Here is an 18175-nt window from a genome sequence, read left to right on the forward strand (position 1 = left end):
CGTTGTGCAGAAAACCGTCTGCATCCGTGGGACAAGTGCAGGTGCTCAGGGAGCAGAAAAGGGCGCATGTAGCATGTTTCGCTTGAGCTGTATTACTCTTTTTGAATTGCTGCTGCCCTCTTGTGCGTCAGATGTACAGCAGTTCCCTCTATGGATCAGGTGTGTCACACGCGGTGTCATCTGGTCACGGCGGGTCTGTGCGTCTGCTTTGCTTCTCTGTCAGAGATACGTCGGCAGATGGGGAATTTGCTGGTTCATTTGCCTGGAAGCCATTTTTTTCTGAGCATGTGCTGCTGAACACACACACGTAAATGATGCCTGTGAATGCATGCATGTTTTTTCTTTTTTTTTCAAAAGTTGTTGTGTTGTGTGTTGACTGTATGTGAGTGAATGTTTTCCTTTAGTTTACTACTGCCCACCAGAAGAAGCTGTCTCTTTCTGGCTGGCTGCGTTTGATATGCAGCAACTAATTATTTAATGCATATTAAAATTGTGTGTGTGCGCAAGGATTGGTGCATATAAAAGCATATGTGATTATGTGAGTCACAGCTGAAGGTGGATGTTGAACTGTGCATAGAGTCAAGATGCCTTCAGGAGAAACCATATGTCTTCAGAATCAGAGGGAAATTGTATTTTTAAAACCGGTGTGGGGCAAAGGGAGGAGCTGTGGTGTAAATGCAACTCAGTCTGCTCTACGGCCTGTGGGGCATCTCTTTCTGAAGCCGTTTGCAGGTGGCTTGCTGCCTTTTTTTTACATGTACCCATGGTTGCACATTTGTTTTTAGTTAAATATCAATTCCTCTGTTTGGTGCCCAGCAGGGTAAGTACACTTATTTATTGAAGAGGTAGCTGTGCAAGAGCCTGCCCTAATATCTGTCCCTTTCCTGCTGGGATGAAAGCATAATGTTTGTTGACTCTTTTCTGCTGATTGTCCTTTTGACCTATATTGCTTCCCCCCCTCTGCTTTCTTTGCTCGGCTTTTGTTCTCCTCCCATTACCCCCTCGTGCTCTCGCTGTGTTTCACCTCCGTGAAACACCACCATGTTCCCCTCTGAGCGATTATAAAAGATGTATCTTCCTCTCACTCAATATTTGTTCACAGCAATTAAATAAATACATTTTATCTATTTTTTGTGGTTTGAAAGAAAATATCTACAGTTGTGGAATTAAAGAAGGCAAATGGTATTTTTGCTTTTCTTCTCGTGCTTGCGCCTCCAACCAGAGCTCCCCTCTGGTTGTGTTTAAACAGATCAGGTCCTTGTGCAGTTACCACTTCATTACAAATCTGTCCTGTTTCCAACTGCGTAGCAAGTTAAGCTATTTATTCAATCAACGCTCAGAACATCATTTTTGTAAGTAAAACAATATTATATTCTCTGCCATGTTGTGTCATTTCGAGAGAGTTGCAACACTTTAATCACACATCATACACAAAAAATAAAGACATTTTTAGTGCACAGCTATCATTATTTTGTCTGAAGAGCTCCACCATCCGCCAATGATGACACTAGTTTTTTTCTGGAACACAAGCAACCGTCGAAATGCAGAAAATGTACTGGATTTATTACAAATGATGAGCGGGTTACATTACCTCTGCTGCCCTCTGTCGAGACAGCCAAGGCTCACATTTTAAAAGGCAAAAGTCGTATTCTGCCACGTGTCATCGTCTGAGATCCCTCATAAGATTTGCATGTGGCGGTTAACACAAATGCCGGCGTGTGCCTCCTCAGACAACTTCTATGGCACACCCAAACCTCCAGCGGAGCCGTCCCCCGCAGCGCCTCCTCTGAATGTGAGTGAGGCCCTGCTGCCCGGAGCCCGGCCCAGTGCCCAGGGCAAGAGGAAGAGGAACCAGTCGGTCAGCAACATGGAGCAGCGTGCCAGCCTGGAGCCGCCCGAGGAGGAGGAGGAGGAGAGCCCGGTTCTCAACGGCAACGGGGTGGCCATCACGCCAGGTACTGCGTGCGGATGAGGACAAAAAAAAACACACATTTGTTCCCTCTTGGGACCAAAATGAGATTAAAACACAGTTCGTTCCCTGAGTGCCGTCACCATGGCGTTTTTAAATGTTATATTTAGGTGGCGAGAAGTGAAAGGCCTGGTCTCCCCCCGTGGTTATTTATTGAGACAGCAATAAATAATAATAACTGGTGTGATTAAGTGAGACCATAGAAACAAGTCACTCGTCATAACAATTGTTACCTTTCCCTTTTATCGTCCCTTTGCGTTGATTCTTTCCTCTCGTCAAGTCCTCCATTATACAGTCCATGCAGACGAATACAAATATGACAGCAAACTGTACACTGAGCCGTCATTATAGACAGTAACAGACTCTGTAAGCAGGTGTGTAAACTGCGCAGGTACTCAATAACCTTAACAGAATGCACAAAGACACCTTCATGTCTCAACTATTATCACTGTCCAGATTCTCATTTAGGCTTCAGCGTCTCTCACATTCCTACATTCCTCCTGCTGTCTTTGCTCTTTCGCCATTGGCCTTTGTCCTTGTTTCTATTAATACCCCACTCTGCGCTCTCCCTTTCTGTCCTCCATCTTCTTTTCTCTTCTGACCTCTCTTGTTTTTCTTCAACTCTGCAGTCCTGTCCTCTCGGCCCTGTCCCCTCTGTCCTCTCTTCCGTCTCATTCCCCACCCCTCTTTGGGGTTTGTTTTGCTGTAGCGCGTTAGATCTTTTCACAATCTTCTCTTAATGTCATGTGCTTCCTATTGACACCAACTTACCTCATTATATATATTCTTTTTTTACATATAATTTTCTGTCATCACAATAAAACTACAAATCTCAAATTTAACATAAATTCAACATTCAACAAGATATAGAATGTGATTTATGTTCACGACAAAAAATACTTTTTTTCAAACAGTTTAGAACAAAAGAGTTCCTCACTTTACCTTTAAACGAGAGCAGGTGGAATCCTACACATGGCTTCACCCTGCACGATCATTAACTAAATTAAGGACAAATTTTTATCGGGAAAGTCGGAAGTCTGTAGCGTCTACGGTGGGAATTCTTGCATATTAAATGGTCATGTCTATAATAAACTATAGAACCGATCTTGTGAAAAGCTCAGAAAGAACATTGACTTACCTTGATCTTATTTTTATTGAAATAACTTTGAGGTCACAGGCATATATATCAATAATCTAACGTATATGCTTGTTTTGTGTAATTTTTTTGTTTATGTTCCTGGATTGCGTAGTTTGGTACCATGATATGCTGCATATCCGCTGACTAAAGCCTAGTTTATGCTTCTGCGTTTTCAGAGTGACGCAAGACCCCCTTGCGTGTCCCTTGCCTTGCTTTTCACACCTCCTTGCGTCTTTGCGTGTGTCGAGACATTTCCCGCAGCGCACCAGGCTGCGATTGGTCCGCTAACTGCGTCCTTTACAGAGTCTCACATTTCCGCTTTCATAGCCCGATACCGCCATTATTAACACGAAGAATGTTTACGAGAGAACGGAGCAGATTTAAGAACTTTTGTCGGAAGAAATGCGTAAATATGACCGCTTATACAAGCCGTCATTGGCGGGTTGTGGAAGCGGGTTGGATTCACGGAGGGAGATCGCCGCAGACGCCGGTTTGCCGGTCGAGAGGAACAAAGTTGTGGAGGAAAATACGGGACAAATGTGTCCGCGATGAAAAGCAGCAGTGGCGATGCACGGGGCAATAACGTCGATAAATAAACAAACCAACGACTTCCACAAACAAAGACGTGACTCTCTAGGTCGTCTTCAACAAAACACATCACTCCGCCTGTTGTTTTGGAGGTGAATTGCTCTGCAACACACGCACGACTTTTAGAACTATGAATTGAAACGTGTGCGTCGTCAGAAGCATGCGCCGGCCTTAAGATGAAAGCAGATTTTCTCATCAGTCTCAAAACCCTTCCTTGTATTTCTGACACCTGAAGTTTTCTCTGTCCCCTTTTCTCCATTTCTGACATCAAGTTGTTTTCTCCTCATGCTCATTGTCCTCACATCTCTCTCTGTCTCTCCTGGGGGTTCTTAGCTCTGCAATGGCTTGGCTCTGACTCATCACGGATGGCGCGTGTGCACTACATGTGTGCACAGAGCATGTTAGCATAACTGTGTGTGTGTGTGTGTGTGTGTGTGTGTGTGTGTGTGTGTGTGTGTGTGTGTGTGTGTGTGTGTGTGTGTGTGTGTGTGTGTGTGATTTGCGTGATTTGCTCCACAGAGTCCAGTGAACACGAGGACAAGAGCACAGATGCCTCCGGGGAAGTTGCTGTAGAAACGTCCAGCCAGGCCCCGACTTCCGTCGAGCCGCCCAACGAAGAAGAAGAAGAAGAAGAAGAGGAGGAGGAGGAGGAGGCCCCAAAATCTCCCTCTAAATCCCCCGTCAAAGTTCCAGACATGGATGAGGAAGAGCTTGGTCCTCTGCCGGACAACTGGGAGATGGCGTACACCGAGAAGGGCGAGGTCTACTTCATAGAGTAATGGGACAATATTCTACTTAAATACATTTTGACATAATAGAATTTTAAATATGGTATCAGACACCCACAGCCCGTCACCACCACAACTATCATTATGAGTCACCAGCATCTGATTTCAGGTTCAGTATTGTTGCATCTCCATCACAAAGTGCATCTACTCGGTGCATGAATTGCCTGGTGGGTAAACTTTTCTAGCACTGACTTTTGTGTTAAATAGTTGAATAACAACACAACATTGAATAATAGCCTTCTCCTCTCACCCTTACAAATTAGTGTCTGAGGTCTGATTAGTAGATTCATTTTTAAATCCCGCTGTTTGTCTCATGCACCCACCTACAGGTCATCAGTGATGCCGCGTTGTTCCTCTCGTCCCGGGTTGTCGGTCTCTCTCTGACTGTCTGTTTGCTCTCGTCGTCTCTCCCTCCCAGTCACAACACCAAAACTACATCCTGGTTGGATCCTCGGCTGGCCAAGAAAGCAAAGCCACCAGAAGAATGCAGAGAAGACGGTGAGTCTAGACGACTCGTTTGCTCCGTTGTTTTGTTTGTGTGATCCGACGTGTGCGGTTGGTGTTCTCTGTGGGCCCTTGTTGTCTGTGTCTGACTCACTGTTCCACCCTGTTTTCCCTCCTCAAGAAAAAAACAGCTCACAATGCTCAGTTGTTTGATGTGTTTGTTGGTTTGCAGCTCATCCCGCCATTCTGCACAGGTTTTGGGACGTGCACTCACACACAAAGGAGGGTTAGAAATCGAGAAACTTGACTAAATCTTAACTTTTTAATTAGGTGTTGTGAAGGGAACATGCGCATTGCAGCACCTTGCTTGATGTGTAGACAACAATGCAATCATTTCAACCGCTATTCTTTTCTGTGTTTCACGATAGGAACGTGATGGTGATATAATGGTACACCTGGTTAATCCGACCATGTACATTTGCATTAGAGGCATACTTACAGTAAATGTGCTAATAATCATAGGACATTTTAAAAGCGGTTCATAGGATTGTTAGGATAGTGGTTCTGTTTGTCACGGTTGGAGAAAAGCACACTAGACAAGGGGAGCCAAAGAATGACACAAGATGATTTTAATAAACAAATATCCACAAATGAGCAACTGAAAATCCCAACAGGCAAAACTACATGAAACGGGACTAGGTAGGTCTGACACGTGCACAGCAGACAACAACAGGAACATAGCAGACAATCCAACATTTGTGTTGTGGATTAATACACATTTGGTGCTCTTCTGTGGTCCATTAGCTGAAGGGAAGTGTGACTCCTCCTGTTCTCCCCACTCGTCTTCCTATGAGCGGTGAACTGATGAACCAGAGAGCGATTTTTCTCCCACAGATCTTAGATGAATCATAAAAACAAAGACATGTTATTTTGTGTGTCACATTCTTCTCCAAGCTGTTCATAGTCTTATGGTGCCTCAGATTATTTAGATTCACCATGGCTTGCAGCGTGGGACTGAGTGACTCATTTGTGTGTGTTTTAATATAGTTTTTGGACAATAAGGGTATCTTTTGGCACCGGGGAATAAGCTTAATGTGCTACCTGGATGTAGGATTAATGAATTATTTAGTCCTTCTCGTTGGAATTGTTGACAAGAACAAACAGTTTAGTGTTGACTGTCTTTTTATGTTGTTGTTTTTTAAATCACGGGAAACACAGGTGTGTTTCAGAGGCTACGATTCAGAACAGTGGTTCATACAAGGAATATTCAGCACTGATGTCAAACGTAATAGAACCCGAGGTCCTGCGGTTCGGTGGGATCAGATATGGAACAACGAGGTGAACTTACATCTGCTGGTGTGACGGCCTTCGCTCAGCAAATAAGGTTGTGATGTGATTCAACGGAGCAAGATCGATCAATTCCTTCTCTACCTTTCCTCTCTTGTCGGCCTCTTCAGTGTTCTACCTGCATCCTTCCACTCTTGTCTTCCTCTCTCCCCCTTTTCCATTTTCCCCTCTTCGATTGTCCCGCTCTCTCTCTCTTTGTTTTCTCCCCTTCATCCTCGGCCTCTCCCTCTCTCCCTTTGCCCAGTAAAAGGCCGAACTGTGACTGGAATTCTAATGAAACAGCTCAGCTCTGTACAAACTGGTTCTCACACACACACACACACACACACACACACACACACACACACACACACACACACACACACACACGTAGTCACTACTGCTGTCTTCAGTTCACAAACCCTTTTCACACACATGACTGACGTGCGTCACCTTCGTCCTGGCCGAGCAAAGATTGTGTCACCCATCAGGTGATGTTTGGATGACAACTTTCTGCTTCTTTCTGTAAGTTTAGTCTCTGCACAGTAAAAAGTAGCCAGTTCGTATTTTGCAACCTTAGATCAGCTCTTAGATCTCCCCTCTCACTCAGAAGAGGCAGGAACACAGCGGGACGAGCTTCACATCACAGCGGGTGTTGGTTTCAATTCTGCCTTTTGAAATGAGCACCCAATGCCGGTTTCAAAGCCATCTCGGTGCTTTTGATGAAAATATATACCGGCCATTCTCATTTAGAGGCAGGAATTCACACGTCAAGACCGTTTCATTAACAGACAAACGGACAAAATATACATATGAAATAGAGATAGAGAATTAGGAAATTATACTATATTGAGATGGTGAAAATACGAGGAGAGTCGAAGCCTTTTGATCAGACGGTGATGGATCTCATACTAAAATATTACCTCTGAGTTACATCACTGTTTCTAGGTCTGAATCTTTAACGCCCTGTACTCATGTTCATGGTCCCTCTTTCTCTTCGTTGCTGTCTTGATAGCTATTTTTCATTTGTCATACATGCTTATATGATTTGTAGTTCCTAGATTTAAAGGTGACGTAGTGTTGTTATGCCAGTGAAAACCCCAAAACGCAGAGTTGTAGTCATGTAGTGAGGTAGAGCTGCAGCGATTAGTCAACAATTAGTTTGTCAACGATGTCTTTTCATCCGGTACCATCATCAGGTCAAACTCTTAATTAGTCTCAATGACATCATCATCAGCCTCGGCTGAACTTTGTGTTTGTATTCATTAGCCAACATCAGCATATTGGCGTGATGAATTAAGAGGCAAACATGATAAACGTGACATCTGCTAAACATGCATACATGGTTTGTAATATTGGTCCAACATTATGTCAAAACATTTAAACCAATTCATTACGGACCAAATTACTTTAATGATCAAATTAAATACTCATTTGTTTCCTTTTTGCGTTGAGTTGGTTTGCATTCTGTGATTCAGAAGAGTTCCTTGTATCTGTTCAGTCAGGGAGACAATGTGAGAGGAACGATGAGTCATCTAATGCAGAGGAATCACAATTAGACTTTGTGTCAAGGATGCCACCAATACAGATACGCATGAACATGCGCGCACGCTGCTATGAGTGCGCATATTATTATTACAGGCGCATTACAAGGTGTTTGCTTTAGTATCAAAGATGATGATGACGGTTACGCACAATCAGACAAACAAACATGGCAGCCCAGCCATCTATTACACACATACACACACACATACTGCAAATATTGACACGCATAAAAAGACACACACAAACTGTCTCTGTGTGTGTGTCTCTCTCTCTCTGTCTGTACATCAGCAGCAGGAAACAGAGACGAGACAGAGCCCTTAGCTAAGACAAGAAACCAAAAAGACTTCCACTAGTGGTTTCCATGGAAACTGTCTCCCTTTCACTTTGGGAGGAGGGTAAGCGAGTAGTGGGTTGAGTTACGCCGTCATTTAAGCTGGCTCACGGGCAGTGGGAGGGAATTTAAGGTGGTTTGAAGTGTGAATCCATTAGACTTTAATGCCTCGAGGATGAGAAGGGTCCTCCGAGGTAACGGCTGCGCAGGGCAGGTGGTTGAGCAAACAGCAAAGCAGACCAAAGATAATTGTAGAAGGCGATTGCTATTCACCTTGTGCCGCACAGTCGGCATGTTCAGCAGCCAGGACACACGCGTTCGCACATGGATTATTGATATCTAGATCACAAATCTGTTTGTAATTGCATGGTATCAGTGTCACGCAAACTAAATTATATTAAAAATAATAGCGCTCAGGATTTGTGTATCTGTGTGTCTCTCGTGAATCCCAGGAGACTTGAACAGGTCTGGTCTACAAGGTTTCTGTACTTTTGCTAGTTTAATACGTGAGTTTGTCACAGATTTTCAATTTCGTTCTATGGGAAAAATAAACATGCTGGTAATGGTTTGTCTGTCATTTACAAGTATAACATTGTAGCTGCATTAACCTGCATTGTAAGTAAGTAAATATTTACTTTGATAAATGCTATTTTGTCTAATGATTAGAACCAAAAAATATATTTTATTCCATAATCATTTAGATTTAATTTAGGAACTACCTCACAAAAGAGAATTATGAATGAATCCCCTCTACAAACTCAGTGCGCAACAAATACTTTCACTTATCCGGTTATTATCCTCACCTCAACTTTATTTTTTCTACGACCTTCTGTGATTCAGCTCTTCCGTGTCTTTCTGTTTGTGTGTATTTGTGTTTTAGTAATAATATCAGGACCATCTAATTCCCCTGTTCTCACTGTATTTGTTTGACACTAGTATTTTTCCGCTCTCATCAGGTTTGCTGTATTTGCCTGTAAGGAAGGCCCATCTATGGACATTTCATGAATAGGTCTCTTTAAAACAATCATTTTAGGGAGTGACATCGACCTTTCAAGAGCGCTTGCTGATGAGGGCTCATTTCAAGTGCTGTATGTATCGAGCGATACAATAAAATACATTTTGTATACACAAGGGCAGAGCGGGAGCCTGTTGAAGTGCGATTTATAATGTATGAAGTGAGTAGAGCGCAGGAATTCTATCATCGCCCCACATCTTTAACCATGGAGACCAGAGCTAAATCAGCTAAGGGATGGATGAAGCGAGGAGGGGACGCAGATCCAAACAAGAAAAAGAAGGGACAAGCAGGGATTGGGTTTAAAAAGGCATTTAAAAGGATTTATGCACACGACCGACTGACAAGGCAGAAAGACGTGTGAACCATTTCAGGAATCAGGAATCAGGAATCAGGAAACATTTATTAGCCAAAATATGTCAAACATACAAGGAATTTGTCTTGGCGGTTAGTGCACGACAGTAGACAGACAAGACAACAGTGCACAAGTAATAAAATAAAGTGGGATGAAATGCTAATGCAATGGGTTAGTAGCATTTAAATGTTCCTTTCCTCCTGCCCTGCTTTGTATTGATGCCTGTGTTGTGGTCCGAGCCTCCACGAAGAACGCCGCTGCAGATTAAATAAGTTTGTTCTGTCTTTTGAAGGAGCACTTTGGGAGCCTTGAGCTTCGTGTTGTGTCCCCTCGCTGGTTCAATTGAGTCAAAATTCCTTCTCCTTCTCTCAGCATAAAGTGACTTAATTTCCCTGGTCTGTTTTCTCGTGACTCGACAGAGCTGCCCTACGGCTGGGAGAAGATAGATGACCCCATCTACGGCAGCTACTACGTCGAGTAAGTCTCCCTGTAGACTTGGGTTAACTCGCCTTCGCTGGAGTACAACAGGAAACGCGCTGCTGTGTTTTAAAAAACGCCCGGTTATGAGTCGTAAATTACTTAAACCTCATTTATTTTGTATGTCTCACTGCTCATTTAATTTTTACAGCGGAATGAAGTATTTACCATCAAGAAATCGCTGGTTCGAAATCATTACATAGTTTGTATCACGAACATACTTTATTGGTGTCTAGGCGCTGTTTCATTTTGAAGTGCATCCAATGTAGCGCGAGTCCAAAACGATTTAATTCTAATGCGTCTATCATTTGTTCCACTGAAAGGCACCATTGTTCTCAAATAGCTCTTTTTCTTACTCTTTATTTTTCTACGTACATATAGATGAAACTATCTCTCGAGTAGAATGATGTATTGTTTACTTCTGGCTTGGCGCTTTGAATCCTCCTTTTTGCAATACTTAGTAATGATGCGTTTTACTTTCAGTCATATCAATCGAAGAACTCAGTTTGAGAACCCAGTCCTGGAAGCCAAGAGACGCCTGGAGCAGCAGAGGCAGATGCAGAGCCAGGGACTCTCTGCTCTCCCACTACCCACTATATACAGAGGTACACATGCAATGCTACAGGATGTGCACTGCTCAACTCTCTGTTGTCGTACTTACCGAGTTGCTAAATAAATTAAACCGCAAAGACTGCAGGAAAGACACGCAGGCAAACCGCTTTCATCTTCTGACCATCAAACCCGCCTAAAAACTTGCATGCTATTATATTTTATTTACTCTAACGCCGCCCTGTTGTAGAAATTTCTTTTAATTGAATATTGTACTTCCCCCCCCCCCCACATCATTTTCCTAATACATCTCTTATAGAACGGGCAGTTTCATGAGTATTTGAAGGGGCAGATGCACAATGTCACAATGTACAGGGCCGTATGGAGGTCGCTGGCAGTGCGGGGGACCGAGAACATGCTTGTGTGAGTGTGAGGACGTACTAGACCGGCACATATTGTACGGCTTCATCTGAGTGAAGACTGCACTTCCTCGATGAGTCATCTAATCAGGAATTAAGACAAATGTGTCTTTATTGCTGCTTTTGTGTTCAGAAAGAATTCAGCACTAGAAACATCATAAGAAATATTTAATTTCAAGCAAAGATAATGTGAAACAAACAAATGGAGAATGGCTTGTGGATCAAGAATATGTCAAATATGCTAATTCGAAACCGTCTGTCCCTTGCAGAGAAGTCGTTGTTTACGAGGGACCCAACCCAGCTGAAGGGGAACTTCCTATCGACGGCCCTGCAGAAGAGCAACATGGGATTTGGATTCACGATCATCGGGGGCGACGAACCCGATGAGTTCCTGCAAGTGAAGAGCGTGATACCCGACGGGCCCGCTGCTCAGGACGGAAAGATGGACACAGGTGAATTATGTGTAGCAACACAAAGGTTTACGCAAAAAAAACAGGCTGTCACTGCGGCCCCCCGCTGATGCAGCAGTGCTGTGCTTGTAGAACGCCGAGCACAGCTTCATTATTCTGATAACTCGATATAATGGACCTTGATTTCCTGCCAAAGCAGATCAGGTGTGAAGACCTTTGACTGGCAGCAGATTACCAGCCTGCTGGATAATGTCTGTCAACATTTCTCTTACCTCAGAGGTAAGCCGGGCGCGCTAGTCTGTAACCAGTGAATGTGGTGCTGCTGAGGAATTGGGCCTCTTCCAACCCAGATTTTTTATCATAAGCACTAGTAGACTTTCAAAATCTTCAAAGAAAGTGTGTGTAAGCACACCGGTGCCCTTAAACCTTCCCCTACCAAGGGGTGAACCCAAATTGATGGAAATGTAAAAGAAAACACGACTTTGCTTCGTAGAAGGAAAAAAAACACACCTTTCCTTCCTTCGTAAGAAGCTGGAGTTTGGGCCACCAATCGGAAGATCGGTGCCACGTCCCCGTCTCCTTCGGTCCATATCGATGTTTCCTTTGGCAAGACACCAAACCCCAGTTGCTGCTGAAGGCTGTGCCTGCAGTGTGTGAATAATGACGGTGAGACGGGGGCACCTTGCATGAGAAGCCCTCTGTCCAATAACGACCTAAATAGCTGGATGGGGTATTGATGAAATGACTTAGTTATAAAAACAACTGAATATGTATATCTATGCATTTGAAGTAACATTTAAATAGTTATGAAAGCTATGTTTAAGTAATAAGTGAGACAAACGACTCGTTAATGAATAAGCTGATATCGGCTCTAGAAACACAGCAATACTTGTATCGGGTCTGATACTACGCTCATGTACACACACAAGTACGTGACACATCTTTGGAAACCGGACATTTGTTACTTGAGCTGAATAAACCGCAGCGCTGCAACAATAATGCCCAAACAGGTTTAATCTATCAAGGCAGTTTCCAGTTCAAAGGTCCTGGATGGTTCCTTTTCAATCCTCTGTGAAGACACCACAAACACAGTCGATCAAATTCATCTTAGTTGTTAAATGATGAAATCATTGGCGTGAACGGAATTGCTCTGAGAATCAGTGAGAGCAGAGAAATGTTGACTAAAAACTCAGTGGTCGATGTTTCTGTCTGCCCAAATACAGCAATTTATCTTGCAAAGGGACGTCATTCGCCCTTGGCTGGCAGATTTGGGGTGCCCTATATTTGTTCCTGCAGCACTGTGTCCCAGACAAGGACTCCAGTATCCTTTCAATGCACTCGCTGTCCTCTGTAAGTGCACTATAATGTTCTGCTTTTAATGGGAATGAAAGTGAACTGATTTGATTGGCTACAACTGACACTGGCGGATACAACACCTACTTCATCGGGAGGTGAATTTTGGCTTAAATACCGGCACTGCAGGTGCAATGTCGCTGCATTAACAGCAGTGGTCGCAGTATTATCCAGCATCTGTCACACGCAAGCTGTGACGGCTCCGAGGCTTGTTGTAGTCACATGCTCAGAGAAGGAACTACTGGATGAGGCTTCACGCGTCTCCATTTCAGAGGAGGAACCCTCCTTCTTTCTGTGTGTGCTTTTGCGCTCTGCTTTCAGCCTCAGTATATTTTCACCCCCTTTCTCTTTCCACTTGGAGTTTATTTCCCTCTCTCTCATCCATCTATTCTTGTCCGTCAGCCCCTTTTTTCTCTCTCTCTCTCTCTCCCCCCTTTCTCTCTTCAACTTGTTTCTCTCTGTTCTGTGACATTGCTAGAGCAGCTCACACACGCGCTTGTGCCAACACATTCACATTTACGCATGCACACAGTCACACAGGCACACAGGCGCTCGCTGGCTGAGATTAACTGGCCTATTTGAGCTGTGCAGCATTGCTCTTAGGGATTGTGTATGATTGTGCATGTATAATGTATGATGTGTGTGTGTATATGTGTTTGCACGTGCTCAAGGGAGTGTGCATACTTTAACAAATAAAATGGCATCAATCAACCCAATAACAACATAAAAAATAATATAAAATGTATTCGGTAGATGCACTAGGTAGAATAGACACTGCCAGCCAGGTAGAGAGTGACCTGACAAAGACAACTCTTCTTGCACAGATTCATGCTAACAATGCTAAACATTTGCGTTTTGGTCACCACCTGGACAGGGAACTACCTCATAATAACGCATCATGCACGACCCCGTACTTGAAACTGTTGCTAGTTGTAAATCATTTGTTTAAATATTGAAGACTATAACGTGCACCAGACCATGTTTGCAGAGACTGGGACACCGACTCCGTCTCGCTCATGCTGCAAGTGTATGTGTAACAGATGTGTTTAGGGCATGGAAGTAGTCGACTCAGGTACTGATCTTTTCAGCATTTATTTGCTCCTGCAGAAGACAATAAAACACAGACATTGCCTTCTGGTCTCTGCACATCAGCTCCCTACACACAGGGTCTTCAACAGTGTAACACTACTGTGAAGGAAAAACGGGACTCTTGCAAAATCTAAATTATAGCTTGGGAAAGATCGAAATTGTGACAAAAAGAAGAGAACAACCCCAAGTGAACAAAATAAATAACAGTGACAACTGCAAAAATTCCAGCATTAAAACAAAAGAAAACACATACCTGCAGAAGACAATAAAACACAGACATTGCCTTCTGGTCTCTGCACATCAGCTCCCTACACACAGGGTCTATGGAGGGGAACGTATACGTCAGGACGACCGGATGTAGCGAGTACAAACGGCGCGAAATTAAACAATGACCAAACGTATACTTTTATCACCACTCCGTCGAATAATGACGCACCACAGCTGAGAACCGTGGTCATGTTACCCACGCTAATGGTAGCTGATGTTAACAGTTATAATTAAGAACATAGCGAAATAGTGCGACGTCGTTTTTTTTTCTCAACTTACCTTCAACAGTGTAACACTACTGTGAGGAAAAACGGGACTACGGAAGCCTAGGAGGCGCAGTAGAGATGAATCGCAATTTCCGCAAATTTGACTCATCAAAATAAAATTCACACACACACGTTCAACAAGATTGTTGAATAATAACCCAAAAATAAAATACAATACTTTGAAAATGACAGTGTATTTCTAACTCCGTTACATTCACCCCCACTGAATTTTATCATAGATGAGCGCTCATCGCCGATTGCACGCCATAGAAAACATTACAAATTGACAACTCACAAAGGGCCAACATCCAGAAAACCAACAAAAAAAATGTATTCCATAAGGATAAAGTGGTACGAGAGCAGCGCAGGCCTCTCAACCCAACAACTGGCAACAGGGTGCCTTGTACACCCCACAAGACCCAAACACAAAGTGCAATGCAGTACAGGCTCATGACAAAAAAAACAATAAGGACAGTGAAACATTATACCAACACACGTTTTTCAGCCATAAAAAGGCATAAGCCACCCACTCATAGTATTAAAAGGTAACAACCTCAAGCTATTCCTGGACAACATCCTGCCTGGACATAGTCTGTATAAGCCTATTCACAGGATTGATTAAGCGACCAAATCTTGACCTGACCTGCGCATTAAAACGACCAGGGTGTGCGGGTGAGACCTGGACCACAGTATGCAAAGAATCAGACGTGGTATCTGTCTGTGTCATGGTATCGAGTGCAAAGTCTGACTGCCTCAGATCTGTCGAGACGTCCGCAGCAGTCGAAGGGCAAGAATAACAAGTCACAGATTGATCAGTGGTGCTGCCCTCAAGTGAGATAGTTGCGTTCTGGGGATCAGAAGCAACACTCATATCAACAATGCACGCCTCAGCCAGGCTTGGCCCAGACAACTGAGTAATCCATTCAATGGTTCTGCTCTCCGAATCCACGGGCACCGCATCGGTCAAGGGACCCTGTCCGTCCGTCACAGTCACAGGGGACTCACTGTCACCTTCAGTGTCAAAGCTTTCACTAGCCACACTGAGAGACTCCCTCCCTCTCCCAGACGAGGTCTCTTCTGCCTCGCCACCATCATGTCCTGAAACGGAGGACCCCGTACCGAGCAAGGATGAGGCCAGATCTGATATGTCACATGTATCCCCCACAGGAAGAAAATTAACCAGCATCAGCAAGTTCCTGTGGACCACCTTCTCCCGTCCAGTGATTGTGTCGCGGATCCTGTATGTGTGTGTCTCTGTATTCACATCTACCACAGTGTAGACTGTCGAGTCCCACCTGTCAGCAAGCTTCTTTTTACCCCTCTCCTTCCTGTTGGCCAGGAGCACCCTGTCACCGATGTTTAAATTGGATCCCTTTACTCTCCTGTTGTACAGCTGGGCATGTCGATTCTGCTCCTTTGTAGCATGAACCTGAGCAATGACCATTGCTTCCTTCAGATCGTTGGCGAGACTGGCCACATACTTCTCATAGCTCACCACTGCAGAGTCATGAAGAACAGCACGAAAGAGGACATCCACAGGTAGGCGGGGGATCCGACCAAACATGAGGTAGAATGGGGAGTAACCTGTCGTCTCATGTTCCGTACAGTTGTACATGAACGTTAAGGTCTGTAAGCGCCGAGGCCAGTCAGCCTTCTCTTCCGGGGGCAGTGCTCGAATCATACCACCCAGGGTTCGGTTGAAACGTTCCACACTCCCATTCCCCATTGGGTGATAGGGGATTGTGTGTGATTTCTTGACACCTGAGATCCTGAGAAGCTCACCAATCAGCAGACTCTCAAAATTAGCACCCTGATCACTATGGATTCTTTCTGGGAATCCAAAGACACAGAAATACCGGTCCCATAGAACCCTAGCCACCTGTTTAGCTGTCTGGTCTTTACATGAAAATGCCTGAGCCATTCTCGTGAAATGATCAGTTATCACCAGAACGTCAACAGACCTGTTCCTGGAGTCTTCAGCCGACCAAAAGTCAATGCAGACCAACTCCAGCGGCCGGGTTGTCATTATACTCTCCAGCGGGGCCCGTCCTTCAGGCTCGACTGTCTTGCTTACGATGCATCGCTGACAATGACGAACATAGTCTCTTACATCTCTGTCAAGGTTTGGCCAGAAAAACCTCTGTCTCGCCAAGCTCAGACTCCTGGACTGAGCTTGATGTCCAGCCCTATCGTGAATCCCTTGCAGAACCTCAGTCTTCAGTGAGTCAGGGACAATGTATTGAAAGCGCTTTGCTTTGGTCTTCTGATCTCTTGAAGTCCTGTACAGCACGCCATCCTTCACGGTCAGCCTATCCCAGTGCTTCAGGTACCGTGTGACCAGAACAGACTCATTGAATCTTTCCCTTCTAGAAGGCCTCCGATGTCTCTCAACGTAAGACAGAACACGAGAGAGGGTCCTGTCTTCGGACTGCATATCACAGAGGTCCTTCACAGTGTAAGCAGGTAAGGCGTCTTGTCCAGGAGGAAACAACTGAGGTAAGTGCTGCAACACCTCAAGGGCACGGAACCTCGGACCATCCTCCCATCCAACGCGTGACTGTAATACAGCAGACACGTCCTCCTTTGCAACAGACTGAATGTGCATGCGCAGTGGACTGCATGCAGACTGGGCATTGTTACTCAAAGGGGAGGGCTCCCTGTCATGACTGGATGACCGAAAAGCATTTTGGACAGAGAAACTTGACATGTCTTTGACTTCTGCGAGGAGACTCGCATAGGGTTCAGCGAGCAGCCTGTGACCAACACTCGCCTTGACGAACGGCACACGACTCAGGGCATCAGCTACTATGTTCTGTGGCCCCGGAACGTACTTGATATCAAAGTCGTAACTTGCCAACTTGGCAACCCAGCGTTGCTCACAACAATCTAGCTTCGGCTTTGCCAGAATGTGCGTCAACGGGTTGTTATCCGTCCAGACAGTGAATTTGTGACCTTTCAGCCAGTGACTGAACTTTTCGCAGATTGACCACTTCAAGGCTAGAAACTCCAACCGATGAGCTGGGTAGTTCTTTTGGGACCGGGATAACGACTTGCCGGCAAAAGCAATAGGTCTGGCCCGTGTTTCGCCCTCCTGGATTTGGGACAAAACCGCACCTATGCCATCCAAGGACGCATCGGTTGACAGCATGAAGGGACGGTTGAAATCGGGGTGAGCTAAGACAACACTGTGGACCAGTGAAGCTTTCAGACTTTCAAAAGCCTGTCCCTGCTCAGGTGTCCAATCAGCCACACACAACTTCCTGCTCGACAGTTTGTTTTTGGGTTGTTTACCTCTCCTCTTTGCACCTTTCAACAGGTCGAACAGCGGCTTGGCCATAGCAGAGTAACCGGGCATGAAGTGTTGCTAGTAATTTACCATCCCTAAGAAAGACCCTATGCGCTTTGGGGACGGAGTCACACCATCAGGCTCCATGAGGTCAGTGCTCACCATGTTAGTGATGCTTTCAACCTTGCTGGGGTCTGTTGAAACACCATTCGCATCAACAATGTGGCCAAGAAACCTTACAGACCTCCTGAGGAAAAAGCACTTTTTAGGAGATATCTTAAAGTTGTGTCTACGCAGCCTCTTAAACACCATCCCTAGGCGCAGCAAGGCAGTCTCCTCATCAGGTGCAAACACTAGCAAGTCATCCAAGTAGCATAAGAGACTCAAATAGTTTTGGTCACCGAAAATGCTCGTCATCATGCGCATAAAGCTCCCGGGACTGTTGCAAAGGCCCTGCGGCAGACGGTTGTACTCATACAGACCCATGGGGGTGGTAAAGGCAGAGTACTTCCTGTCGTCCTCGTGGAGTGGCATGTTGTAAAAGCCGGAAGTCAGATCCATTG

At 44.8% G+C, this 18175-nt stretch overlaps 1 protein-coding gene and 1 long non-coding RNA gene across 12 annotated transcripts in view; one reads left to right on the forward strand and one right to left on the reverse strand.

Annotated features, from left to right (window-relative positions):
- LOC120812458 (membrane-associated guanylate kinase, WW and PDZ domain-containing protein 2-like) overlaps positions 1-18175 on the forward strand; it is an 81339-nt gene that overhangs the window by 43924 nt on the left and 19240 nt on the right. For all 11 annotated transcript variants that reach the window (XM_078097658.1, XM_078097651.1, XM_078097659.1 and 8 more), the window contains 6 exons: positions 1731-1955; positions 4215-4470; positions 4902-4981; positions 9916-9973; positions 10457-10578; positions 11211-11393. In XM_078097658.1, the coding sequence (XP_077953784.1) occupies positions 1731-1955; positions 4215-4470; positions 4902-4981; positions 9916-9973; positions 10457-10578; positions 11211-11393 (924 nt within the window). The remainder of the gene's footprint in view (positions 1-1730; positions 1956-4214; positions 4471-4901; positions 4982-9915; positions 9974-10456; positions 10579-11210; positions 11394-18175) is intronic.
- On the reverse strand, positions 1294-5023 carry LOC144391100 (uncharacterized). Its single transcript, XR_013454976.1, has 2 exons — positions 4807-5023; positions 1294-1958 (listed from the first exon to the last, which is right to left on the reverse strand). It is a non-coding gene; the product is annotated as an uncharacterized LOC144391100 (long non-coding RNA).

This window comes from Gasterosteus aculeatus, chromosome Y (assembly GCF_964276395.1).
Source record: "Gasterosteus aculeatus chromosome Y, fGasAcu3.hap1.1, whole genome shotgun sequence".
NCBI classification, from domain to species: Eukaryota; Metazoa; Chordata; class Actinopteri; order Perciformes; family Gasterosteidae; genus Gasterosteus; species Gasterosteus aculeatus.